The sequence below is a fragment of the Pelobates fuscus genome, chromosome 4 (assembly GCF_036172605.1).
Source record: "Pelobates fuscus isolate aPelFus1 chromosome 4, aPelFus1.pri, whole genome shotgun sequence".
Taxonomy (NCBI): Eukaryota; Metazoa; Chordata; class Amphibia; order Anura; family Pelobatidae; genus Pelobates; species Pelobates fuscus.
The window spans coordinates 224,950,644-224,977,848 of NC_086320.1; the positions used below are offsets into that span (position 1 = coordinate 224,950,644).

The window sequence follows — 27,205 nt, forward strand, 5'->3', positions numbered from 1 at the left end:
GAATCAGACCGACCCAATCGTCCTGGTGTTCGGAAACAAAGCAACGCAGATACTGTTCGATCTTTTGATTAGTACGTTCAGCAGCTCCGTTAGACTGGGGGTGATAGGCAGAGGAGAAGTTCAATTTGATGCCCATTTGAGAACAAAAGGATCTCCAGAAACGTGAGACAAATTGAGAACCTCTATCAGAAACAATCTCTGAAGGGATCCCATGTAGGCGAAAAACTTCTCTCGCAAAAATCTCCGCCAATTCAGGGGAAGTCGGAAGTTTAGGTAATGGCACGAAATGAGCCATCTTGGTAAATCTATCCACCACCGTGAGAATAACAGTCTGTCTTTTGGAAGCAGGCAAATCAACGATAAAGTCAATGGACAAACAGGACCAAGGTTTCTCAGGAATGTCCAAGGGGTGTAACAGGCCACATGGGGATGCATGAGATAGTTTAGTCTTGGCACAAGTCACACAAGCTGCGACGAACTCCTCAATATCCTTACGAAGTGAAGGCCACCAGAAATCCTTGGATATCAGAGAGTACGTCTTGCGAATACCAGGATGACCAGCTATTTTACTTTCATGAAAACATTGTAAGAGCTCCAGTTGAAGTTCAGGAGGAACAAAGTTTCTTCCCTCAGGAGTGTTTCCGGGAGCTAGATGTTGTGACTTCAAGATCTGGTCAAGTAGCGGGGAATGAATTTTGAGACTGGTATTAGCAATAATATTGCATTTGGGTACAATGGAAGACAAAAGTGGTTCAACTGAAGCAGAGGGTTCATATTGGCGAGATAGCGCATCGGCTTTAGAATTCTTTGACCCAGGTCTGTAAGTCAGAACGTAATTGAAATGGGTAAGAAACAACGACCAACGAGCCTGCCTGGAGGACAGACGCTTGGCCTCTCCGATATAAGACAAGTTTTTGTGGTCTGTCAGGATGGTAACAGGATGTAATGTACCTTCCAATAAATGTCTCCATTCTTTCAAAGCCTTGATAACCGCTAGTAATTCTCTGTCACCAATGTCATACCTGCTTTCAGTACCGGTCAATTTTTTAGAGAAAAATCCACATGGATGTAATGGTTTATCAACACCCAACCTTTGGGATAGAACAGCACCTAAACCAGTCTCTGATGCGTCTACCTCGAGCAAAAATGGCAGAGAAGTGTCAGGGTGAACTAAAATTGGAGCGGAAGCGAAAAGCTCCTTGAGAGTTTTGAACGCAAGGAGAGCTTCAGTAGTCCAATTCTTAGTGTCAGCCCCCTGTTTGGTCATGTTAGTGATAGGTGCAATAATGGAAGAATAGCCCTTAATAAAGCGCCTATAATAATTGGAAAAACCAATAAATCTCTGTATGGCTTTAAGACCTGTGGGTAAAGGCCACTCTAGAATGGATTGGAGCTTATCCGGATCCATCTTAAACCCCTCCCCAGAGATCACATAGCCGAGAAAGGTTACCTGGGTTTGATCAAAGCTACATTTCTCCAACTTGCAGTACAAGCCATGCTGGAGAAGCTTGTGCAAAACCCTCCTGACTTGTTTGTGATGAATCTCAATGTCACTAGAATGAATGAGTATATCATCTAGGTATACAATGACGCACTCTTGCTGAAATTCCCTAAGAACCTCGTTAATCAGATCTTGGAATACTGCTGGTGCATTGCATAACCCAAAAGGCATGACGGTATATTCATAGTGGCCATATCGAGTATTGAATGCCGTCATCCACTCATGTCCCTGCTGGATTCTCACCAAGTTATATGCCCCTCTGAGGTCTAACTTGGTGAAAATTGTAGAGCCCTTCAAACGATCGAAGAGTTCGGTGATCAAGGGAATCGGGTAGGCATTTTTAATGGTTATCTTATTCAGACCTCGATAATCAATACAAGGTCTCAAAGAACCATCTTTCTTTTTAACAAAAAAAAATCCAGCCCCGGCAGGGGAGGAGGACCTCCTGATGAATCCCTTGTCTAAATTCTCGTGAATATATTCCTCTAGGACTGAGTTCTCCTTTATAGATAATGGGTATACATGACCTCTGGGAGGCATGGTACCAGGGAGTAGGTTAATTTTGCAATCAAAGGACCTGTGTGGGGGTAAGGTATCGGCTTTCTTTTTGTCAAATACTGCCTTTAAATCTAGATACTGAGACGGAATTTGTGTCTCTGTAGGATTGTCAGAGGTATTCGATGTATTAGTTAACCCAAGAGGTAAGACCTTCCGCAAGCATTTTTCTTGACAATTCTCTCCCCACGAAACTATCTCCCCTGATTCCCAATTAATAATAGGGTTGTGTCTCCTCAGCCAGGAGTACCCCAGAACTATGGGAATAGACGGAGAAGAAATGAGCATCAAGGATATATCCTCTTTATGCAGGATGCCAACAGTCAAGTTAATCGGTATGGTCTCATGAAAAATAACAGGCTCAAGTAACGGTCTACCATCGATGGCCTCAACAGCCAGAGGTATCTCTTTTAACTGGGATGGAATAGCATGCTTGGCAGCAAAACCCTGATCTATAAAGCTCTCAGCAGCTCCAGAATCGATTAGTGCCATAGCCTTAACTACTCCCCTCTCCCACTTTAAAGAAACGGGTAACACAAGCCTGAGCTCCTTGTAGTTGTGAATAGAGGACAAAGTAGAAACACCCAAGGCCTGTCCTCTAGAGGAACTTAGGTGCGAGCGTTTCCCGAACGATTGGGACAATTTAGGCGTAAATGACCCCTGACTCCACAATACATACATAAACCCTCCCTTCTCCTGTACTGTCTCTCCCTTTCAGTGAGATGAGTACTGCCTATCTGCATAGGTTCAGGAATACGTAAGTCTTCGAACTCAGAGATTTGAAAGGTAGGCGCTAGTTTAAAGGAGGGTCTACGGGTCCTATCTCGAGTGTTCTGCCTCTCTCTTAAGCGTTCATCAATACGAGATATAAAAGAAATTAAATCCTCCAAATTTTCAGGGAGTTCTCTAGTAGCGACCTCGTCAAGAATTACATCTGATAACCCATTCAGAAACACATCTATATAAGCCTGTTCGTTCCACTTAACTTCTGCCGCCAAGGATCTGAACTCTAGTGCATAATCCACAAGTGTTCGATTGTCCTGTTTAAGGCGCAACATTAATCTAGCTGCATTGACCTTTCTGCCAGGAGGGTCAAAAGTTCTTCTAAAAGCAGCTACAAAGGCATTATAATTATAGACGAGTGGATTATCATTCTCCCATAAAGGATTGGCCCATCTCAAAGCTTTTTCAATGAGCAGAGTAATAATAAATCCAACTTTTGCTCTATCTGTAGGATAAGAGCGGGGTTGTAGTTCGAAATGGATGCTAATCTGGTTTAGAAAGCCACGACACTTCTCCGGTGACCCGCCATAACGTACTGGTGGGGTAATACGGGAAGAAGCACCTACAGTGGCTACCTCTAGACCTGAGACTGCAGGAGAGATAGAAGGAGTACGTGTCTCCTCAGGTGGATTACTAGCACGGGACAAAAGTGCCTGTAGTGCCAAAGCCATCTGATCCATCCTATGTTCCATGGCGTCAAACCTGGGATCCGAAGAACCAAGCTGACTGTTTGTACCTGCAGGATCCATTGGCCCTGTCGTAATGTCAGGATCGGGACAGGGATCCAACACGCAGAGTACAAAGAGTGGAAAGGTACGTATACCGGGCCTTAGAATGGCCGGACTAACGTACCGAGAGTAAAGAATAGTCAGAGACAAGCCGAGGTCGAGGGAACGAGAAGACAGATAAGCGAGAGACAAGCCGGGTCAAGGGATAACAGAGAAACAGGGTAGTACAACGAGCCGAGTCAAAACCAAAAGAGCAAACTAGAATACCAGAGCACTGAGTGACTAGACAAGCTAGAACCACGACAGGGCGATGAGCTGAAGTGAGAAGTAAGCTTAAATACCCTGGCTCTGGATAGTAATCACGCCTCTGACAAGTACCGATTGGATATCGGACACTTGAGTGACAGGTCGCTCGTGATAGCGTCATGACGTCACGTATTGAGCGTCCTGCTAGAAAAGGACGTGGATTCCTCGCGGCCGGTGTTTAAGTGACTGGATGAACCGCGAGGAACGGAGGAAACAGCTCGCCTGGACGGATAAACCACCAAGTCTCTACCTCCCTTAGAGGTAGAGGCCTCAGGTACCCTGACAGGGAGCCTCAATAGTTCACCAGTCAATGCCTGATTCCCACTACTTTGACTTTCACAAAGTATGAAGGCGAAGATCTATCTTTGTCAACCTAGGGCTTGCACATAAGACTGAATAGTTTCTCATTTGTCTTATAATCCCTTTTTAGATAGGAAATTTAACTGGTGTGGAGTTAAAGGGACACTATAGTCACCTGAACAACTACAGCTTAATGTATTTGTTCAGGTGAGATCTATAGCTCCCTGCAGAGAAAATAGTGTTTACATTGATTGATAGGAATACCTCTAGTGGCCGTCACTCAGACGGCCACCAGAAGGACTTCCTATCATGTAGGGCCCCCTTCATAGAGCGGCATGAATGGAAGCATCTGATTGCTCGCGCCCGCCTATTTCGTCATTTTGACAAAATAGGGGGCACGGCTTCACGAGGCTCCCGGCACTGGAACCAGGTGAGTAAAACGGGTATAAAACTTCACTTTTCTTTCTCACATCTATTACAACTATCGCAATATATACAAATGGATTCAAAGTGATATTAACTAAATGATGAATTAAAAATCAATTGCTGTAGTTCTAGTATAGTGTGATTTCACATGTCAAGATCTTGACTTTCTCATCTTTTCTTCTTTCTCTTCCTAGCACCAACTTACACTTTCTCTCCCGTAAATTAACTTATTCCTTTAATGTATATAAATATCTCTTAGTTGTGTTTACTCCCACCCCCAGTCTAAAATGGAGGTATTATAAATATTGGATTTTGGACATTCTATATTGGTGGGGACCAGTGTCTAGATTTTAATTTCAGGTTCAGGGTACCCTATTGGAAATCAGATTGCAATCGGGATACATTAGTAGTTTTAATGAAATGTAAATATGTGGTCCATCTCCTCATTTGTCAATTTGTTCTCTGCATAGAGGATGATGCTGACAGAACAGTGAGTGACTGGGAAGAGCAGGAGAAGGCACCTACTGGCAGTTCTTATGTTCTCTGTAACTGGAGCTGCAGAACAATATTGGCAGTGACTGTGATAATTCCTCTGGTGAGCATGGTTTGCACATTGCTTAAGTGGTAAAGAAACAGGTGACGGGGCGTGGCCAAGACTCCGAACAGTATGGACGTCTAAACCACGAGCTCTCCGCCACCAAGCTCCTAAAAGCACACCACACACGACCCACGGAACGAAATGGGGCGCAATAGACGACAGGATAACCCGCAAACCCCCAGGGGGGCACCCACGTCCTCTGTGTCGGGACCGATGGACGGATTTCTCCACACCCCGTCGGGGCCTACCCACGAGGCATGTCCCCCCAATATGGCGCCGACATCTCCGGCCTCCACTAACTCCGACCTGGAGCAGCCTACGCTGGCGGACATAGGGGCAGAACTCAGAAGACTAGCAACGGGAATGGTCACTAAAGCAGACCTACGATCCCTGGAAACTTCACTCACAGCATCGATTGCCTCGGCGGTCTCAGCACTACAGGCCGACGTCGACGCACAAAACGGCCGCATACGATCCCTGGAGGAACAGGCCCAAACCATACGCCAGCAGGCCACAGCAACAGACACTGCCATCTCCAGACAAGGCAACCTACTACTTACCCTGAGACGCCAGACGGAGGACCTCGATAACCGGAGCCGTCGCTCCAATATCAGAGTTCGCGGAATCCCGGAACAGGAGGCCGAAGGGAGCGTGGAGACAACGCTGCGGGACCTCTTCCGTACTATCCTTGGAGAGGAGGCCCCAGCTGACATCCGATTTGATCGGGCACACCGGGCCTTACAACCGAGGCTCCAGGAGGGAGAACCGCGAGACATCATCTGCTGCCTTCACTCCTACCAGCTGAAGGAGAAGATCATGAGGGCAGCCAGAGCACAAACCACGTGGAGGTATCAGGGGACCGGGGTTTCCCTCTTCCATGACCTCTCACCGGTGACCCTGGAGGCGCGACGAGCACTGCGTCCCATCACAATGGCACTAAGGGACAGAAACATCCCATACAAATGGGGCTTCCCATTCAGTCTGCAAGCCCGGTACAACAATGAATGGGTCGTGCTGCGATGGCCTGAAGAAGTGCCGAACTTCCTGCTCCGCACGGGACTTCCCTCCCTTCAGATACCTGACTGGATACTGGAACCTCTCAACCGAGGCACCGCAACACAACGGCAGCTCAGGCGTCCCTGTAGGGGCCCACGAGAGCCACATCAACAGCCAGCTCCACCTCACCCGACCAACCCCGAGGAATAGCCTAAAGCAACTGCTCCCAAGACCCGAGGGCCCAGCACAGACACCCACACATGGACGCAACTCATCACCTCAAATGTGAGTACTCCCCCCCCCCCCCCCTCCCCCCGGCGACATGTCTTCACGCTATGTCTGCCACTCGGACTGGATTGGAGGACACTCGCCACAGGGACGCTGTCCTTGGGTGGGGAGTGGGAGGGGGGGGCACCTGCACTAGGGAACCCCACAGTGGGCAATCTCCCCCCCAGGTCAACACGCTATGTCTGCCACACAGAACTGGTTGGGGGACACTCACCACATGGTTGCAGTCTTTGGGTGGGGAATGGGACGGGGAACCCACCTGAAGCAATCTCCCCCCCCCCCCCACGTCAGCAGCCAGCTCCACCTCACCCGACCATCCCCGAGGAATAGCCTAAGGCAACTGCTCCCAAGCCCCGAGGGTCCAGCACCTACACCCACACATGGACGCAACCCATCACCTCAAATGTGAGTGCTCACGAGCCCCCCCCCCCCGACGACATATCGACACGCTATGTCTGCCACCCGGACTAGAGTGGGGGACACTCGCCACGTGGGTGGGGAGTGGGAGGGGGCCACCTGCACTAGGAAACCCCACAGTGGGCAATCTCCCCCCAGGTCATCACGCTATGTCTGCCACACAGAACTGGTTGGGGGACACTCACCACATGGTTGCTGTCTTTGGGTGGGGAATGGGACGGGGCCATCTTCACCGGGGAACCCACCTGAAGCAATCTCCCCCCCCCCCCACCCCGGAACGGGACTTTATACATGGGACTCAAAAGGCTCAACCCCGGACCAGCTCCCAGGTGGGAAACAACCCCCGCACGCTGCAGATCAGAGGAACAATTTACAGCTCCCCTTAACAGAAACTATAACTCACGCCACGAAACCACGCTGCATCCCCAATCCCTCCAATGGGCACCCTCCCCCATCTGCTAGTGTCAACCCACTACCATCGGTGAAACAACACAGGGATCAGCAATCCCCCCCCCCCACCACCCCACCACCTCAACGTATAAGTATATGTATATAAGTATATGCGCAGGCATTGATAGGTCTAGAAGTTTGAAAACCCATAGCGGCAGGTGCTTCGGGGTATAATCCCCCCCCCCGCACGAATAGTATACATTATCACTCAATAAATGCCAGGAGCCTACCTATAGGAAGACAAACAAGGTGATGTCGCCCACAATTGTTCTTGAGGGATTGGTAAAAAGAGCAGCTTAGGGACAGAAAGCCGATACAGAGCATCAATCAGATGCTAATTCCGACTAACCTGTCTACCTATTGTTACGTATTCTGCCATGTGCCGTTTCTACGATATAGGAATACACTTCTGACATGTATGGATGCGCACCCACACACTAGGACAACTCAGGCACACCTGCCTAGACCTAGCCCCCCCCCCCCCCCCCCCATTCCCCACACAACCACTCATATGCGCAAGCATTGATAGGCCCCCCCCCCCCGCACGAATAGTATACATTATCACTCAATAAATACCAGGAATCTACCTATAGGAAGACAAGCAGGGTGATGTCGCCCACAATTTTTCGTAAGGGATGGGTAAAATGAGCAGCTTAGGGACAGAAAGCTGCTACAGAGCAACAATCAGAAGCTAACTCCGACTAACCTGTCTATCAACCGTTATGTATTTTGCTATGTACCGTTTCTACTTAAGGCCAGTGCTGCAACTACGATATATGAATACACTTCTGAAATGTATGTATGCACACCCACACACTAGGACAATTCAGACGCACCTGCCTAGACCTAGCCCTCCCCCCCCCCTGCCCACACAATCACTACACAAAACCTGAATGGTAGGGGATAGATGACTGAGCCCCACACGGGAGGTACACACCCCGCTTGACATAACAACAGAGGAAGGCGGGGGACCGCCCCATCCCACCCTACGCGGCAACCAGGGACTCCGACTGGGACAATGACGACTCCACTGACACCCAAACATCGGACGATACTACACTCCCACTCGGGGAATCGATACACATCACAATACAGCTCACCCCCACATGGCAAAAGGAATCAGCAAGTCGTAAGGTACACGTCAATCAACTACATACACGGTGGCGGACCACAAATGGACCCACACTACTACCCGGTAGCCCTCGTACCTACCGGACAGCCTCACGCCACTACCTTGGCGCCACAATAGGAGGCGGATACGTGCCCCCACGCCCCTGTTCGTGTGAATACTAATACCCTGCGGGGAGCCGCCGGTGGGACGCTACCGGCCGACAGCTGGCGGCTCTAGCCGGCGACTGCCTCCGCAGGCACACGAACTTCCTCACACAGGAGGAACTCACGCCCCCAATCCTCGGGCGACACGCCTCTCTTCCCCATTGAGAGGCACACCACCCCACCCTTCACCCCCTCCCGCCCTCCCCCCCCACCCCCTCTTCCCTCCCTCCGCCGGCTGCGGATCTACCCGCGGGGGCGCGACCCGACGGGGGCGGGCAGTTGGCCTGGGAGGCCTGGGGTAGGCTCCGGCCGCGTGGCTGCGCCCCGCGTCCCGCGCCCGATCGCACCCCGGCGAATGGCGGGATCCTGCGCATACGTGCCGGATCCATACAGGATTCTCACCCTGAACTGCAGGGGACTGAATATCCCGGAGAAGCGGACACAACTGCTACGGGACCTACACAGACGTCACATCTCAGTGGCTTTTCTGCAGGAGACCCACTTCAAAGAGGGATCCGCGCCGAATCTGAAAAACAGGGACTACCCATCTCCATTCCTCTGCAACCACCCCACAGCCCGAAGGGCAGGAGTAGCGATCCTTCTGGCGGCGAAACTCCAATTCGAAGTATCAGACAAAATAATAGATCCCCAAGGACGCTACTTATTCTTGAAAGGGGTAATAAGGAACCGCACCTACACGTTTGCAACACTATACGTGCCGAACACTAACCAAGCCCAATACGTCCGTAGGACCCTCGCCAAGCTCTCCCACTTTATGGAAGGCACCCTCATTGTAGGGGGAGACTTCAACGTCCCCCTACACCCACTCCTGGATTCCTCCACAGGCCACAGTAGCGTCCCACAGGGGGCACTGAGAAGCATAAACATGGCTCTCCGAGGCCTGCGGCTGGTAGACTGCTGGAGAGCAATACACCCCACAGACAGAGAGTACACCCACTACTCCGCTCTCCACAAACGATATGCAAGAATAGATTATCTCTTCCTGCAACAAGAACAACTATCGACGTTACAATCTACGGAGATCGAAACTGCCCTATGGTCGGACCATAGCCCAGTATCCATGGCAATTGACTCCCCATATGTGCGACCAGCCACGCGGACATGGAGGCTACAAGACTCTCTCCTACTGGACCTAGTGACACGCACACAGATATCCGAGGAATTAACCACATACTTCGACCTAAACACAACGGATGAACTAACGGCGACCACCATTTGGGAAGCACACAAGAGTGTAATACGTGGCACACTGATACGCTTAACCGCGAGGAAAAAAAAAGAATCCAAACGCCAGATGACCACCCTGGTGGAGGAAATAACATCGCTCGAATCGCAACACAAAAGATCCCAACTTGTATCGACATACGCAGCCCTACTGGAAGCACGCAGACAACTAAGAGACCTTCTCACGCGCCACCACTACCGCACCATACAGCGATCGAAAGCATTCTTCTACCAGCACGCCAACAAAGGGGGAAAACTACTGGCAAGAATGCTTAGAGGGCCCCAAACGATAGCCCAAGTCCACAGACTTCGGACAGCCGATGGCACGACCACCCAATTCCCCGACAAAATAGCCACCCAATTCCGCGATTTTTACTCAACCCTATACAATGTTGCACACCCCTCCCAGGGGACAGCAGCCGAAGAAAAACAGAGGAGGATACACGAATATCTGACTAAATTCGTCACGAACAAACTCCATCGAGACGAGATGAAATCACTGGAGGCCCCGATCACAGAAGCAGAAGTAGCAGGCGCAATCAAAACAGCCAAGACTGGACGAGCGCCGGGCCCGGATGGCTTCACCCTGGAATACTACAAAAAATTCAAAACTACCCTGTTCCCAAAACTCACACTAGCTCTCAACGCCCTCACGACAGACGCCCAATTCCACCCGGAATCACTAGAGGCCATTATTACGGTCCTCCCCAAACCGGGGAAAGACCCCGAGCTCTGCGGAAACTACAGGCCAATATCACTTCTAAACGTGGATATGAAACTTCTCACAAAAATACTCTCCAACAGGCTAAGCCGCCTATTACCGAAACTTATACACCCGGACCAAACCGGCTTCATACCTGGGAGAGAAGCAAGGGACAGTACCCTGAGAGCCCTGTCGATCCAACACCTAACGAAACGATCCAAAGAGCATACTATCCTCCTATCCACTGATGCTGAAAAGGCGTTCGACCGAGTGAACTGGTCCTTTCTTATGAACACACTGAAGGCAATCGGACTCGGCGACAACATGATGTTATGGATCAAAGCGCTGTATAACAACCCGACAGCCAGAGTACGGGTAAATGGCGCGCTTACGGACTCCTTCCAAATACGGAACGGCACGAGGCAGGGCTGCCCACTCTCGCCCATGCTATTCGCGCTCTCCCTCGAGCCCCTCCTGGAGGCGGTCCGGCAGGCGGCGGAGATCAAAGGCTTCACGTGGAAATCCTCGACACACAAAATCGACGCGTACGCCGATGATCTCCTCTTCTTCATCACCGACCCTGAAAACACCCTACCAGGGCTTATGGCACAACTCAAGGTATACGGGGAACTGTCCAATTTCAAACTAAATGAGGCGAAATGCGAAGTCCTCAACCTCACGACACCCGCACGAATGGTCGAAACCCTCAAAAATCAATACCCCTTCCGATGGTGCCAGCCACATATGCGCTACCTCGGAATCACACTTACCTCAGACATGAGCTTGCTGTACCAGTCCAACTACATACCTCTCCTGCAACGCATCCAACAGGATCTAAAGAGGTGGTCTTACCCCCACATATCATGGTTCGGCAGAATCGCGATATTGAAGATGAACATATTACCCAGGATCCTATACCTATACCAAACGGTACCGCTGGCCCTACCTGCGACCTTCTTTTCATCGCTACGAACTGCTATGATTCGCTTCGTTTGGAATGGTAACCAGGTACGCATCCGGCATGACCTATTATGCCTGCCGAGACAGTGGGGGGGCTTGGCACTCCCCGATATGCGCAAATATCACCAAGCTTCCATACTGCAGAGAATACTTGACTGGCACACCCACTCGGGCAACAAACAGTGGATAACGCTGGATAAGGAACACCTACACCCAACTCTGATAGCATTGATCTGGAATGCGGGACGCTCAACACCACCAACCCTAGACCCTGACTCTCTGGTAACACACACACTGAGGGTATGGGACAAAATTAGGGGAGCGCCCCAAGTATCCCCAACGCCAAGCCCACTAACCCAACTCCAGCACAACCCCAAAATAGGAGGGGGAATACCACCACAGATCTGGGAATTTATACACAGAGGAGACCACATCCCTATACGTAAGGCGCTACACAACGCGGACATAAAACCATTGCGAGACATGACAGAGGGCCACACGCCGACGAACCTACAAACGTTCCACTATGCACAACTTAAACACTTCTACCAGACACTCCCGGATAGAGAAGCAATCCACCGAGACCCAACTTGGTTCGAAGGCCTCTGCGAAAACACAGCACACCTAGACAAAGCCATATCCCTTCTCTACCAGCACCTACTAGTCGGTCACCTTGAAACCAAAAACACTTATAGACGACAATGGGAACGTATGCTCGACAACACCTTCACTGACACCCAATGGGAAAAAATACTTATCTTACACCACAAATGCTCGTCCAGCTCCAAACATCAGGAGACCAATTACAAATTACTAGCAATGTGGTACAAAACTCCAGATAGTCTGCATAGAATCTTCCCGGCAACGCCCGACACATGTTGGAGGTGCGGCTCGGAACGAGGAACATTAACGCACATCTGGTGGGACTGCCCCCAGATCACGCCATTCTGGGACGCGGTCCGACAAATAACCAAAGAGATACTGGGGGACGCAGGGGAATTCAATAGGGATCTGGCCTTATTGCACTCCACGTCACTCCCTATCGGGGCATACCGAAGATCTATTCTCAGACACTTCCTGAATGCCGCCAAAGCACTAATCCCACAACATTGGAAATCGACCGTGATCCCCACGACGGCACAGTGGATGGACAAGGTGGACGAAATATACACTGCGGAAAGGATACAGGCATCCCTATTGGGGACTGAGGAGAAACACGTGGACAGGTGGGGACCATGGATAGTTTACGTGGCGGGACGAACGGCGGGAGCGAGGAGCGCCATGCGGGTGTGAGCGGGGGGCGGGGTCGCGCATCCATCTGGTGGGGGCTCCTGTCCGCCCGCGGTGGGCGCGCGCCCGTGGGAGGGGTCCAACGGAGCAGCCGAGCGGGGGATGGTCCGAGGTCAAACAAACCCAACCCTCTAGTCCCCTTATCTCGTACCTCTATCTTCTTCTTCTCCTCCCTCTCCCTCCCCTCTCCTTCCTCTCTCTTCTTCCTCCCCAATCCTTAAGACACCAACCTCTCTCCCGCCATAATGGCCACATAATTCAAAACACCAATAGTACACCACATTAGAAATAAAACCAATTAAACCTCTGAAGTCACATGAAACACTAATTGTTGCTTACTCTACCAACTCAACACGGGCATAGACACAAGATGACCGCTAACTAGACGAGTCCTACCGACAGATGAGAAACAGAAAACGTTCCACGACCAAACTAGAAAGCTGCAACTATATAACGCAAGCCTGCCTTAACGACACAAACAGTTTCACGGGACTGATGTGTCCCCCTTCATGCACAACAGGACACGCCCGTCATAGAACACTCTCTCACAAGCTTAACAATAAAAGCCCTGCCGACAATACCGCTTGACATACATTGAAACAAACTATTTCCAGAACACCAACATATCAACAATAACCCAGCCTAAGCTGTACTCAAACTTCACGGCACACTCCTCAGACACACAACGCATTATGAACAGAAGAGCTGTTCTAGGTAACACTACACCACCTATACAACTCGACACCACTGCTGGGACACGAGCGCCCACCCGGCCCAATATAATATCTAGCACGCACCACAACAACTCGAACATGCACGATCGGATCTGCAGCATAAACTCAAACAAGTATGGCTACTTGGTAGCAACTCATGCTTCTCCTAATAACAGTGATGCACTAAACTCAATAGCAAGGTTACTTAATTATCTTATGCCATATAATACTGTTACTTGTTCCTAAACGGGACCTGCGAGTCTCCTTTGTTTTCCTCTGCCTTATTATTGTAACTGTTCAGATGATACAAATAAAGCTTTGAACTTTAAAAAAAAAAAAAAAAAAAAAAAGAAACAGGTGACAGATATCATTCTGTTCAGATGCCGATGAGCTGATAATGATGCTTTACTCCTCCATGAAAGGGGCTTAGGTTGCTGTCAGTCAATCCGTATAAACAGCAGTGAGCCACTTATTTTCTCCTTTTATACAGAATCCATAAAGCAAGCCTAACTAGGCTTCCTGAACCGATTTCATATTAAAACAAAGCGCAAAAATACTCAGCTGTTGCACTGCCCACTGACAACAAATATACATTTTATTGTTTTGCCTTTGTTGTGAATTGTAGTGGGGAAAAAGACAATGGCTGTCAAGAAGCAAACCATAAAATCTTTAACGTCACCTTACCTTTTTTGACAGAGATCCACCAAATTATGTACATAGTAGCTTATTGGCCTATTCTTCATAATATTTTTTCTCAATGTCAAAGGGGTCTTCTTTGCACTGTGAAAGGGAATGGCAGTGCAGCTGCATGGAACAGTTACTGTGTGTAGTTACCTGGGACTTGATTACTCTCATGTGCTTGTTTCTGACAACATGGACCCACTGATACAGCAAGATAATGTCATTTTTGTTTTGCAAAGATATGAACTACTGCTTAATTAGTGTGAATCTGTATGATACCTGAATGCTAAGTGGTTCTTGAGTACCTATCATTATTTCAGCAGAATTTCTACATATAGAATTGTTTTTGTTTTTTCAGAACAGCTCTGGCCATTTTCTGTAGACAATATTTCCTCAGGTAAGTTGGTACATATTCTTCAGCCTAATTTGTGTTTGTGTGTTTTTATTTTTTTTATTATTACGAACAGCTGCTTTACAATTAATTTTGAAAACATTTTTTTTAAATAAAAATATTATCTGCTTGTTTTGCCTATTGTATTTTAAGCTAATTAGCTATATTTTAGACAGTGTATTTGTAAGGTTTAGCGGAAGGAGTCCAAAATGCAGTGGGTAGCTGAAGCAGAACACTAAAAGGGATTTAAATACCAGGAGGCAACAATGAAGGTAAAAGTACTGTAGTGAACACCACTAGGTGCACAGTACAACAGGTGCAAATACTTGATAAAGACATGCACAGCGTTGAAGCGTTGCCTCTCATTTGGGATGAATAAAACCTACACCTGAAATTACTGAGTGCTGGATCTTTGTTTCTTTAAATTAAATTACTTCTATAATGTGTCCCGACGAGCATATGAAAGTCATTACATATTTATTCTAGTTCCATCTATGGGAATTTCTTTCCTTTTTTTTTCAGACATTACCAGCCTTTTATATTCTTTCAAGCTTTCTGCATCTCAGGCATTGGTATATTAGTCGTCATCAATGTTTTTCTCTCTCTTCTTTTTCCTATTTATATGACTTTAATTTATATAAAACATTAATATTACTCCTCACAAAAAATAAAATAAAAAAATAATTACTATAACATAAAGCAGACAAACACAACATTCACACACGATGATGAAATCCTCTTCGCCAGTCTCTCTGCCTTGTTAATCATAATATTGATGTATGAGAAAGGGGGGGGAAAAAATTCTCTCTCCCTTTTCTCTTTCCCTTTTCCCCTTCTCTTTTTTTCTTCCTTTTTTCTCCTTCCCCCTTCCTTTCTCCTCACCTTCACCTTTCTTTTTATCTTACTCCTTTCCTTTTTCCCTCCTTTCCTCCATCTTCCCTTTCTCTTCTCTTCCTTTCCTCTTCTATATATATTAATCTACTGCCGACAATTTTTTTTTAACCACTTATTTATATCAAATACATTTTTTTTCTTCAGGTTTCTATTCAAACCTCCCTCTATCTTAAGTTGCAAAATTAGTTGGTTTTTACTATGTCCCAATTCGGTAGGTTTTTAGTTCTCCACCTTCTAGCAATAGATATCTTTGCTGCTATTAATGTGTTATGGTACTTTTTAAAAGTAAACCAAAATGTTTAAAAGTCTATCTGTTCCTGTCCAAATTAATAAAATTGAATTGCGTATATACGCTGAAGTAATTAAGTCTGACACACAAGGTTCAGGTTAAAATAACTTCGAGAAAGTTTATTGGCAAGTGAAGTAAAAGCGGGCGCGCAGGCCCTTTTAAGAGGCATTTTGCGTCATCATTGATTATTAGAATATCAGCAAATAAACATCATCAATTGGATTAATTGTTAAGTGTCGGGGTTAGTGTCTTACCTATTGGTTCAAAAAATTAAGAGGTTAGTCCCGTGCCCACCCACCAGAGGTGGGATTATTCTGGACACGGGTGGGGATAAGGGGGTCTTGAGCGTCATTTTACACGGTCAATGATATCAGGCTTCATGTCCAGGTGCAAGGTCTCTTATGAATAGAACATTTCATTACTACTGTGTTCTCGTGGCCTTCAAACTACACTATCTTACAAGTTCTAAGGAGTAGCCAGCAAGGTTTAAGGAGTAGCCAGCACCTCCTGGTGCTTGTCCTTGCAGGAAACACAGTCTTTGTCTACTATACTAATTGGGTTGAGAAGTTCAGTCACGTAAGGTAGTTTTTTAAAATGAACAAGTTAAGTCATGAGGACAAAATGGAGGATTGAAGAAGTCAGGTTAGGAGGCCAAAATGGAGGATTGTCACAATATAAGGTTAAAATGGAGTTAGTACAATAATTCAATACAAGTACAATAAAGATTTTGAATAATTCCACATCAAATGCATGGGTGAAAAAGTGTTGTAAATCTACATTAAACTGAATATTTAAATGTAATATAAATATTTCCGGAGCAAAAGGAAAGTTAGATCTGGTTACCATTTCAATTTTGGACAAGAACACTTTCCAAAATTCCTTAAGTGGAGGGCAACTCCACCAAGTATGTACACAATCTCCCACTCCCCCTTCACATCTCCAGCATATATCTGTTTTACTCTGGTCTATTTTGTTTAGACGGCTAGGAACACAATAGAGTCTGTTAATAATCTTAAAATGTAGCTCCACTAAATTTAGGCATTTAATGCGCCTAGCAACTGTCAGCCATGCTCTATTCCAGTCCTGTCCATCAATTTTTTATTTTATTTTTTAGATCTTTCTCCCATTTTTTTATCGCCGGAAGCGTCAAGTCACCCTCTAGTTGTCTCAATACCGAGTTACATTTATTTAATAGGTTTTTCATGTCCATTCCCTTCAATAAGTTTCCTAATTTATTATTAAATTCCCATTTCTCTTTATTTAGTGTTTTATTCAAATAGCTTTTGATCCTCATATAGTTAAATTTCTCAGTTTCCGGGAGACCGAATTAATACTTATTTGTTCAAACGAATTACCCTGGGTCCTGTTGTTGTGTTTTTTTTTTTATTATTATTCAAGGTTTTTATTGTTGTCATATAATAAGCATTAAACATCGATATAATGGTATACATAGCAGGTTACATAGCATCATTGGACAAGTCAGTAAAGTATACAGTTTTGTTGTAAACTACGGATGTACATGGTATGCATTATAAGTTGTACAGTAGGCATTTTCAGCTATGTGGTGCATTTCCTTAGTGCAGGTAGCCTGCTGGGTGGGGTAGGTGTTAGGAGGCAGTCACTTGTCGTGGTTTCAGCGGCTTCTGTGTTGTTGGCGGTGTGTTGGTCGAGTTATGTCTTGGCAAGCCGAACACGGCGTTCGGTAGTGGGTGGAGGAGGTTTGTGGACCCGTTTGGGTGTTGAGCGTTTGGGTGTTGAGCGTCGGTGTGTTGTCCCTTGGGGGGTGTCGCCTATGTGTCTGGTGTCTGTTTCGGCCAGTTTAGTGCTCCGGTTAGCGTCGGGGATACTGCTCCGGGTCATGAGGGTTGGGCGGTGTCTGATATTGTGGTATAGTGGTCTTGGGTATTGGGCGGCTGGGCAGTCGTTGGGGCGGTTCATCTTATGTCCGGTGTTTGCAGGCCGTGGGGGGTCTTTCGTGAGTGCTGTGTTGTGTAGTCGGTCTTGCAAGTGAGAGGGGGGGGGGTCTCTACTTGGGTAGGTCATGTTCTTGGGTCAGCATGTCGGTGGTGGGTTATGTGTTTTGGGGTATGCTGTGGGGAGGTGGGGGTGCGGGTTAGTGGGTCAAGGATATTGCAGGTGGGGGAGGGTAAGTGTAGGCACAGAGCGGGGTGGAGGATGCGGAAGATCAGCGGGGGGAAGTGGTGTCCGGTTCTGGGTCCCCACCCCAGGATGAGGGGCAGCTCCGGCTCCGCGTGATCGTCTTGGTGTGGTTGGGCTGATGGCCCAGCTTCCGCATTGTCGTCAGTCGGTTCCGCCAGGGCCGCAGCGTCTTCCTCCACTGCCGGGTGTTGTGCAGCCTCTGCGTTTGCTGCGGTGGAGGTGAGCCATTGGAGCCAGTGGTACCACGCGTCGTGGTAGCGTTGTATGCGCCCCGTTGCGGAGTGGATTAGCTCCTCGATGCGTCTGATGTCTTCCACTCTCTGATCGTCGGGGCCGTGTGTTGTTTTCAGTGTCCCGGGATGAGGCTGCGTTCAGTAGGTGTGGGATCGCCGTTTTTTTTTTTTTTTAAACTGTTGATTGGGATCGGTGTTAGTTGGAGAAGGTATGTTTCGGGTGTGGGTTGCAGGTTTGCATCTGTTATGGTTGTGAGTATTTTGTGGACCTCTGTCCAGAAGGGCTGGATAAGGGGGCAGGACCACCATATGTGGAAGAGGGATCCTAGTTCCCTCCCGCATCTCCAGCATTCCGGTTAGTTTGTGGCTTTCATCGTGGTTAGCTTTTCCGGTGTCCTGTACCAGTGTGAGAGCATTTTATATCCCGTTTCTTGGAATTTGGTGGAGATGGAGGCTTTGTGTGTGTGTGAACACCGTTGTCCATTGTTCCGCTGAGAGCGCATGTCCTAGATCCCTTTCCCAGTACATGGTGAAGTAAGGGGGGGGGGTGCGTTAGTGGGGGTGGTGGTTTGCATACGGTATAGAATAAAAATTGCGTGTGGGGGAGGGGGGATTTGTGCAGATGGTCTCAAACACGGAGGGCGTTCGCGATGCCGAGTCTAGGGTCGGTATGCTTCTCAGGAACCTCGTCAGTTGATGGTATCTGAAGCGTAGTAGCATAGTGTGTGGAGTATTTGGGACCAGGGTGTACAGGGGCGTAATCGTGCCTTGGTTGTAGACGTCTTTCAGTCTGCAGGGGGTCGGTAGGCCCAGGGCAGCCGTGTAGTGGGGGTCTAATGCTGGGATAAATTTCGGGTTGTGTGATATGGGGCATAGTGGTGAGAGCTCCGGGGCTAAGTCGGTGTGGGTCGCCAGTCTCCTCCAGACGGCCATTGTAGCATTTAGGGTTGCTTGTTTTCTTGGTAGCTCCCCGGCCATGGTTATCGGCAACCAGGGGAGCAGCGCCAGGGGTATCTGTGAGAAGCTGGCCTCTATGGAGATCCATAGTTTGTCTTTCGGGTCGTGTGTCCATTAGATCAATCGTGTATAGCGTGTCTGTATTTTGTTATATCAGGTAGTCCCAGGCCTCCTTGTAGTTTAGGTCTGGTGAGGGTGGCGAAGTTTAGTCTCGCCTTTTTGCGGGCCCAGATGTAGTGTAGTTTTACGGGTTTGTGACAGGAAGGTTTTGGGGATATGAATTGGTAGGGTTTGTAGGAGGTACAGGATTCGCGGGAGTATATTCATTTTGAGGACACGCAATGTGCGGGAGCTGCCACAAGTCGAGGTCCTTCTGTATCCGTTCGAGGAGGGTCGGGAAGTTGATGCGGTAGATGTTCGACAGGTCCGCCGACAACCAGATCCCCAAGTATTTGATAATTTCTTTGCACCAGTGGAAGGGGAACTCTGTTTGCAGCACCGTTGCCAGTGCTAGGGGGCAGTTAACGTTGAGAATTTCAGATTTCGTGTAGTTTTTCAGGTTGGATAGGATGCCGTAAACGTCAAATTGGTGTGTGAGCTCCCTGAGGGAGGTTGCCGGGTTGGTGATTGTGAACAGAAGGTCGTCCGTGTAAGCGGAGACCTTGCTGGCTCCCCAGCTTCCCCCAATTCCTGTTATGCGGGGTTGGGCTTGTATTGCATTGAGGAACAGTTCCAGGCTGATGACAAAAAGTAGAGGCGATAGGGGGCACCCCTGTCTGGTGCCTTTCCTGATCTCAAATGGGTCAGTGAGAATCCCATTAACCTGCATTCGGGCCGCCGGATCGGTGTATAGGGCCGAGACTCGTGCCATCCTGTGGGGTCCCATCCAGAGGCGTTCCAGGGTGAACCTCAGGAAGGACCAATCGACCCTGTCGAACGCCTTCTCTGCGTTGGTCGAGACCAGCAGGGCGGGGGAGGGTCTTCTCCGGACCGCGTGGAGAAGATTGAGTGCCTTGATTGTGTTGTCCCTGGCCTCCCAGCCCTCCACAAAGCCCACCTGGTCAGGGTGGATGAGGTTCGGCAGTAGGGGTTGGAGGCGCAGGGACAGTATTTTTGCAAACCATTTTGAGGTCGGCGTTCAACAGGGAAATCGGTCTGTAACTGGCGCATGAGGAGGGGTCTTTTCCCTCTTTTGGGATTACCACAACGTGTGCTAGGAGCATTAATTTAAATAAAACATACGTTCTAGTTCAATACTAGTTTTCTTATGTTTAACTTTATGGGATTTATTTGTAATTTTCTCATAGGAAAAGAATCCAAAGAGAAACCAAATGAGTAAGTACAAAATACTTGAGAGATTAGCTCTAAACTAGCGCTTTTGTGCATTCAGGCAGTACACCATCAACTCTCCACAAATGTCTCTGAACAATTGCAAAAAAGACAGGATAATAGTGTTGTATGCTTTATATTGCTAGACTAATATTGAAGCAAAAAAGAAACTTGCACAGTACCAATATAAGGGCAGTACCTACGCTCTTGATGCAGCACAATAAGCCTGGATCTGTAATCACATAAATATTTATTTAAAATGTACAAAAATAAAATAAAAACAGCAAGCTAAAGTCCTTAGGTTTGCCTCTGGGATGTGTTATGCCTGTAATGGGCTTTTTCAACAGGAATATTGCCTTAACAAGGAAGCACATAGATTTAAAACTAATCACTTGGAGCAGGTGATTATTCAAGTTAGAAAAGTTCACTACAGATGAAATCTGAGGACTTCAGCTTGCTGCTTTTATTTCATTTTTAAGATGATGTAAGTTTTTCATAAATGTTTGTTTATGTGATTATATTTAAGTCCTGTGGCTTCAATGCCTTCACGGATCCTGAATGCACAAAAGTTTAGAGCCAACATATACTCTTGCATATGTGAGTGTAATATCTCACTGCCTTGTTTTACACATGCTGTTAACAAATCACTGCCCTTTAGGAGTTAACTCCCTTTGTTCCTGCAGCCCTAGACACTTCCCTACATGTATTGTGCACAGCCTTCCATAACACTTCCTGCAAAGTGAGAAATAATCTTTACACTTACTTTATTGCACAGTCTGTTTAATTTAGATTTTCTTATCTCTTGCACTGTTAATAGCTTGCTAGACCTTGTACTCTACCCTCTGCTGCTCCAAAGTCAGCCCCCCTATATGGAATGTACACCAAACAGGTACGCAACAAAGATATGCCGGACTAGGAGGATAGAGCGTTCATACAGGTTAATGGTAAACAATGTACTGCTTGTGCTGACTACACCACTACACTGTTACTAGAAAGGAACACCCCTATGTAGAAGATACTCCAGACAGGTGGGTGACAGCGGTAGAACGAACCAGAAGGGTTGAGCAAGTATATAGGTAGATGGTGAGCGAGTATCTATTAGTGCTGACTAAACCACCCCTCTGCTGCTTCGAGGCAGCCACCTTAAATAGAAGGAATCAGAATCTATCAGGGAACCCAGTCATATCCTAATTAACTATCAGAGTAAAATCAAAGTGCAAGCATTGGTAGCCCGACCTGCGTTTCGGCGGTAAAATTGGCCTTTCTCAAGAGCTAAACAGGCATCCACAAATGGTCAATTTTTAATGGTAGGTAAGTCCCACCTATAGCAGGAAGAGGCCAATGGCAAGAGTTTTTGTAATGACATGGGCGGAGTTCTCGTGATGACATTGCGGGGTTCATTCCAGAGAGAAGATGACACAATTCATGTCTGTGCGCGTGAGCAGTCATGGTGTATGTCCCGAGACACCTTGTTTCTAGGGTTTCCCTTACTAATAAAAGACTGCTTATAGATATCAAGCTCTTTTTTGATGTTTATTTGCTTAAGTCATGCATTGCTAGTAATGTTACTGCATCTATTGCAATTGTAAGTAATTAAATCTTTCTTACCAAAATAGTTTGTTCAATTCAAAGAGAAAGTTGCATTTGAAAATGTTGCTTATAAAGGCAGCCTGATAGTTTTATATTTCTTGATATAAGCTTGTTTAATTTTTTATTTATTTTTATTTTTTTAAACCCTACACAGTGACCAGACTGAGCCATGTCCATCGGAAAGAAGTCTTGGGGAGGTGAGGAAATCATATTTTGCTCTGTAAATAATTTCTTATTCTTGAATAATTGCATATTAACTGCATACTGTATAATATTTGCAATGTCCCTGATGTAGTTTTAAAATCCTTTTCTTGTATTTGTTTTCTCCTTGAGATTGTGGGATTATATTGTCTTGTTTTCTAAAAGACCATAGTCTAGAATGCAGATGATCTCACAAAAGAGTAACTTAGGAATATCTGAATATCTTTACACATGAACACAATTGAACAAACTAGTGTGTCTTTCTTTCTAGTTCAACTTGTGCTTATCTGAAGAGATAATAAAAGCATAGGGTGCAGCTTAGAGAATATGCCGCTAAACATTAAATTTAACTCAAAGCAACACTTACCTAACTCTTTTTCTCCAGTGTAATTTTTTTTTTACCTTGCTGAGAATTTACTGTTGGTCATTTTGTCCTCCTGCATCTCTGCAAATGGACTATAAATGGCAGCCGTCTTCTCCCAGACTCTACAACACCTTCACAGTCAGTCTCCACATATTTTTTTCAATGGGATGCCAGGAGTGGGACTCTGACAATAGAAGGATTATTTGCATTATTATTGTGTGCCTTATCCAGTTGTTTGAAAATCTGCATTCTACTACTCATCCATTAAATGTGCTCTCTAGTCCTACTTCTCAAATGTAACCCCTTTTAACTACTTCTAAAGAGGTAGTGTTCATATTAAAGTGTTGGTCAATAAAAATGACTGCATGTTGTGTACCCATTTACCAATAGTTCTATCAATTGGTCCAAATGAGCATTTCAGCATTTCATTCTTTATAAATGTGTGGATTTCAAGAAAAATCGGGTGCTAAGTTGCACCTCTATTGCTTATTGCCTCTGTGCAAGTGGAAGGCAATGCTTCTCATAGAGGAGGCGTGCAGACAAAGTGCTGCGGATGTTATGCTTGCCCCCTGAATTCACATGCTTCTGTAAGATAAAGCAGTGTATTAGCTTGCAGAGCATCAGTACTGATAATCTCTTTGTGTGAGGAGTTATGTTACAGTGAAGAGATTGTCTTGCTGCTGTTTTACATGTAGGTTAACACTTTATTTATGGGAGCAGGATGTACCAAATAATCTAGCTCAAGCATGTCAAACTTGCGGGGCGCATGCGACCCACAATGATTATCTTTTTGGCTCGCCTGTCCTGGGGCTGCTTTGTGCTGTGGCTGCAACTGCTTCTTGTTTGCCCTCCCAAGGCCAGTCGCTCCCTACTACTCGCAGTGCCAGAGGAGTCGTCTGGCCTGCATAAGCGGAGAAGAACCAGGAATGGAACTGAAGGGCGGCTCATCTTACGGTAGGGGAAGAGGGACTTGGGGGACCTTCCTGTGTAGTGTGTTAAATTGGGGGAGGGAGGAGACCAGTGTATTAAATTGGGGGAGGGAGGAGACCAGTGTATTAAATTGGGGGAGGGAGTGGACAGTGTATTAAAGTGGTGGGAGGGAGGAACAGTATATTCATCTGGAGGAGGAAGGGGGACAGTGTATTAAATTGGGGGAGGGAGTGGTGGATGGGGGGCAGTGTGTTAACTTGGGGGAGGGATGGAAGCGGTGTATTAGAGTGGTGGGGGTGAGCAGTGTGTTAATTGGGGGCGGGGCAGTGTATTAAATTGGGGGCGGGGCAGTGTATTAAATTGGGGGCAGGGAGGGCAGTGTATTAAATTAGAGTGGAGGGAGAAGGGGCAGTGTATTAGATTAAAGGGACACTCCAGGCACCCAGACCACTTCTGCCCAGTGGTCTGGGTGCCAACTCCCACTACCCTTAACCCTGCAACTGTAATTATTGCAGTTTTCATAAACTGCAATAATTATCTTGCAGGGTTAACTCCTCCTCTAGTGGCTATCTACTCCTCTACTAGACAGCCACTAGAGGGCACTTCCTGCTTCATATCACAGGATCTCCAGCGTCGCTCAATTCCCCATAGGAAAGCATTGAAAAGTATTTTCAATGCTTTCCTATGGGGAGCTCTAATGCGCATGTGTGGCATTTTCACCCCTTCAGCAACCGGGGATGGGTGGTGGGAGGGAGAGGGGACCTGCAGTGCCAGGAAAACGGATTGTTTTCCTGACACTGGAGAGTCCCTTTAAGGGGCAGTGTATTAGATTGGTGGAGGGGGCAGTGTATTCAATTAAAGGGGGGTCAGTGTATAAGAGTGGTGGGAAGGGGGCAGTGTATTTGATTTGGGGGCAATGTATTAGAATGGTCTGCATGGAGGCGTTGAACGCCCCACATAGAGACGCTGATTGGGCGCACCTTTTTGCCACACATGCACAATGGCCTCCGGATTGCCAAAGTTCAGAACACGCTCTTAGGACTTCAAAATAAACAAGATAAATGTAATTTTTTTTTTTTTTTAATTAATTTTATTTGTGCATGGAAATTCACAAATAGTACACCGTGCCACAATAGTCAGGGTATGTAGAGTTGAACACATGTTTACAACAAGTAGGCAGTGGAAAAACTTTGCACATTTTTAAATTTTTTAACGTTTAACACAGAGTTCTATCAAGGCTGACTGTTAATATAATGAATACGGGTTACAATGGTAATAGAGAACAGTGCAGGCTAGTTGTCCAAGTTGATGTTGCTACGTAATATATATGTTAGTGTTTGGCTGCATCTGGCGTAACATTCTGAATCGATGAGTATACGCTTAAGTATGCAATGTATGCTAGTAATTGAGTTTCGCAGGCTAAGAAGCCCTGTGGAGGGTAGTTTAGGCAGCCTAAGTGGATTGGTATTGCTAGAGAGGCGGGCCACAAAATGCCTTCATTGAACCGCTTAGTAGATAGGGCAAAAAAATAAAAGAAAATAACAGGCCACAGGTGATATACCAAATACAAACACGAGAAATAGTCTCCAGCATATGTTAAACCTTCCGCTAGTAATCGCCCGCTGCCTATTATCTATCGGTTGGGCCAGAAGCTATGTACAGTTAGTTATGCAGCCTACGTTGCTGGCTAACCACAGATAAGGTTGCTGTTATACGGTTATTCCTTACGTGCAAATAGTTGTATACGTAAGTGGAACGTTATAGGTTTAACAGTAAGGTGTGTGATTAGCATTACATTAAACGCTGTAAAAACAAAATCAAAATTTCTAACATTCGCTTGTCACAAGAAGGTCAAGGCATGGAAAATAAAAAATAAAGAGTTGGAGGGACATAGTCCGCAAGGGCTGCGTATATGTGGTAGCATGTCAGCAGTCCAGGCCGCCATGCGGCAGCGAGAGTCAGTGGGTGTCAACCTACACCTGTGGTCGGCTCTGGCAGATCACATACCGATAAGTCCCATGAGGCCTTGGCGTCGTCGATCATGGTTGCTGCTCTCTTGTGTGCATCTGTGCCGTGGAAGGGAAGCTGGAAGCCTGGTTGGACGCCGGCTTTTAGAGCTTGTGAGTAGCTTGTGTGGGATGTCGGCTCAGCCGTCTTGTTCTCTCGGGTGCAGAGGTCTGGGAGTTCGGCCATGCGGTATGGCGCCGCTTTGCAGGTCGCTGATGTCCCTGGGTGAGAGGTGGTTCTGGCATGAAGGGTGGTCTCCCCTGGGTGATGCATTGCTTGTCCCTGCCGTTTGGGTGCCTGGCGTAGCCACCGTCGGGTAGCTGTCCTGGGAGCCGCTGGCGGGTGTCTGTTTAAGCGGTGGCGGGTTGTAGGGCGTATCCACGCCGCTGCGTGTTGCAATATCATTTTGAAGGCCTGGCCTTTAGTGTGGAGTGCAGACCAGAGGCTCGCACCAAGCCGGTCAAAGAACTCCAGAGTATGTATAGGCGGTTTGATACGGGTTCTCCCCTTCGCGGGCCGTGTCTGAGCCGCCATCTTGGGTGGGCCCATGCGGTGTTGCCTGTCTGCTGAGTTTGTCGCTTGGTTGGGGGTGACCGTCCCCAGCGGGGACCGGGATAACCCCCGCCGGTCCATGGGGGGGGGGATAGCAGGGCTGCGTGTGTATCTCGGGTGGGAGCGGGTCCCTTGCCGGGTGATCGGCCGCCTCCCCCATGCTGCAGGCACCGCTCCATTTTAGGCCGCGTGGCCGGTTCAGGCTTTACCAGGTCGGATCGGAGCCAAACTGGTATCACTGTAATCCCTGCAAGGTGCTGCGTCTTGCCCCAAACACCTGAAGTTGCCAGCCCCTGTGCTTTGGGCAGGATTAGTGGATTCGTGTCTGCCGGTGCAGGAGGATTCAGAATGCGCCTTTTTTTTTTCTTTTTTTTTTTTTATTGCTGTGCAACAGCATACATTCACCATTTCAGTCCCATTACCAAACTTTTCTTAAAATGCCAAGGTAGTTGGACTGAAACATTGGTTATATGCAAATGCACGTCTCCTTAAAATAATTTGCTCTTTTGTTTACTTTAAAGCCATAAGAGTGTGAGGACATCCAGTGTCAGTTAGGTGACTTTTTTTTTATACTGTATAAACCTATGTTTCGATGAAAACTGAAGTTTTAGTATTTTTGCCGCCCACATAGACTTAAAGGGAAACTTCAGTGCCAGGAAAACGATCCGTTTTCCTGGCACTGGAGGGTCCCTCTCCCTCCCACCCCCCAATCCCCAGTTGCTGAAGGGGTGAAAACCCCTTCAGTGACTTACCAGGGGCAGCGACAGGTCCCACGTCGCTGCTTCCTCCTCCCCCGCCGCTCCTCCTTCTGCATACGTCGGCCGGTGGGCGAGACTGATCTCGCCCGCCGGCCGAGGAGACCTAACGCGCATGTGCGGCAATGTCGCGCATGCGCATTAGCGCACCCCATAGGAAAGCATTGAAAATGAATTTCAATGCTTCCCTATGGGGAATAGAGCGACGCTGGAGGTCCTCACACAGCGTGAGGACGTCCAGCGACGCTCTAGCACAGAAAACCTGTGCTATGAAGCAGGAAGTGTCCTCTAGTGGCTGTCTAATAGACAGCCACTAGGGGAGGACTTAACCCTGCAAG

General features: G+C 47.4%; 1 protein-coding gene across 1 annotated transcript in view; it reads left to right on the top strand.

Moving 5' to 3' along the window:
- The window catches only part of LOC134607981 (uncharacterized), a 72,483-nt gene that overhangs the window by 13,535 nt on the left and 31,743 nt on the right, over positions 1-27,205 (top strand). Inside the window, exons 5-7 of the mRNA XM_063450599.1 lie at positions 14,574-14,612; positions 20,447-20,474; positions 22,213-22,255. Of these exons, the coding sequence (XP_063306669.1) occupies positions 14,574-14,612; positions 20,447-20,474; positions 22,213-22,255 (110 nt within the window). The remainder of the gene's footprint in view (positions 1-14,573; positions 14,613-20,446; positions 20,475-22,212; positions 22,256-27,205) is intronic.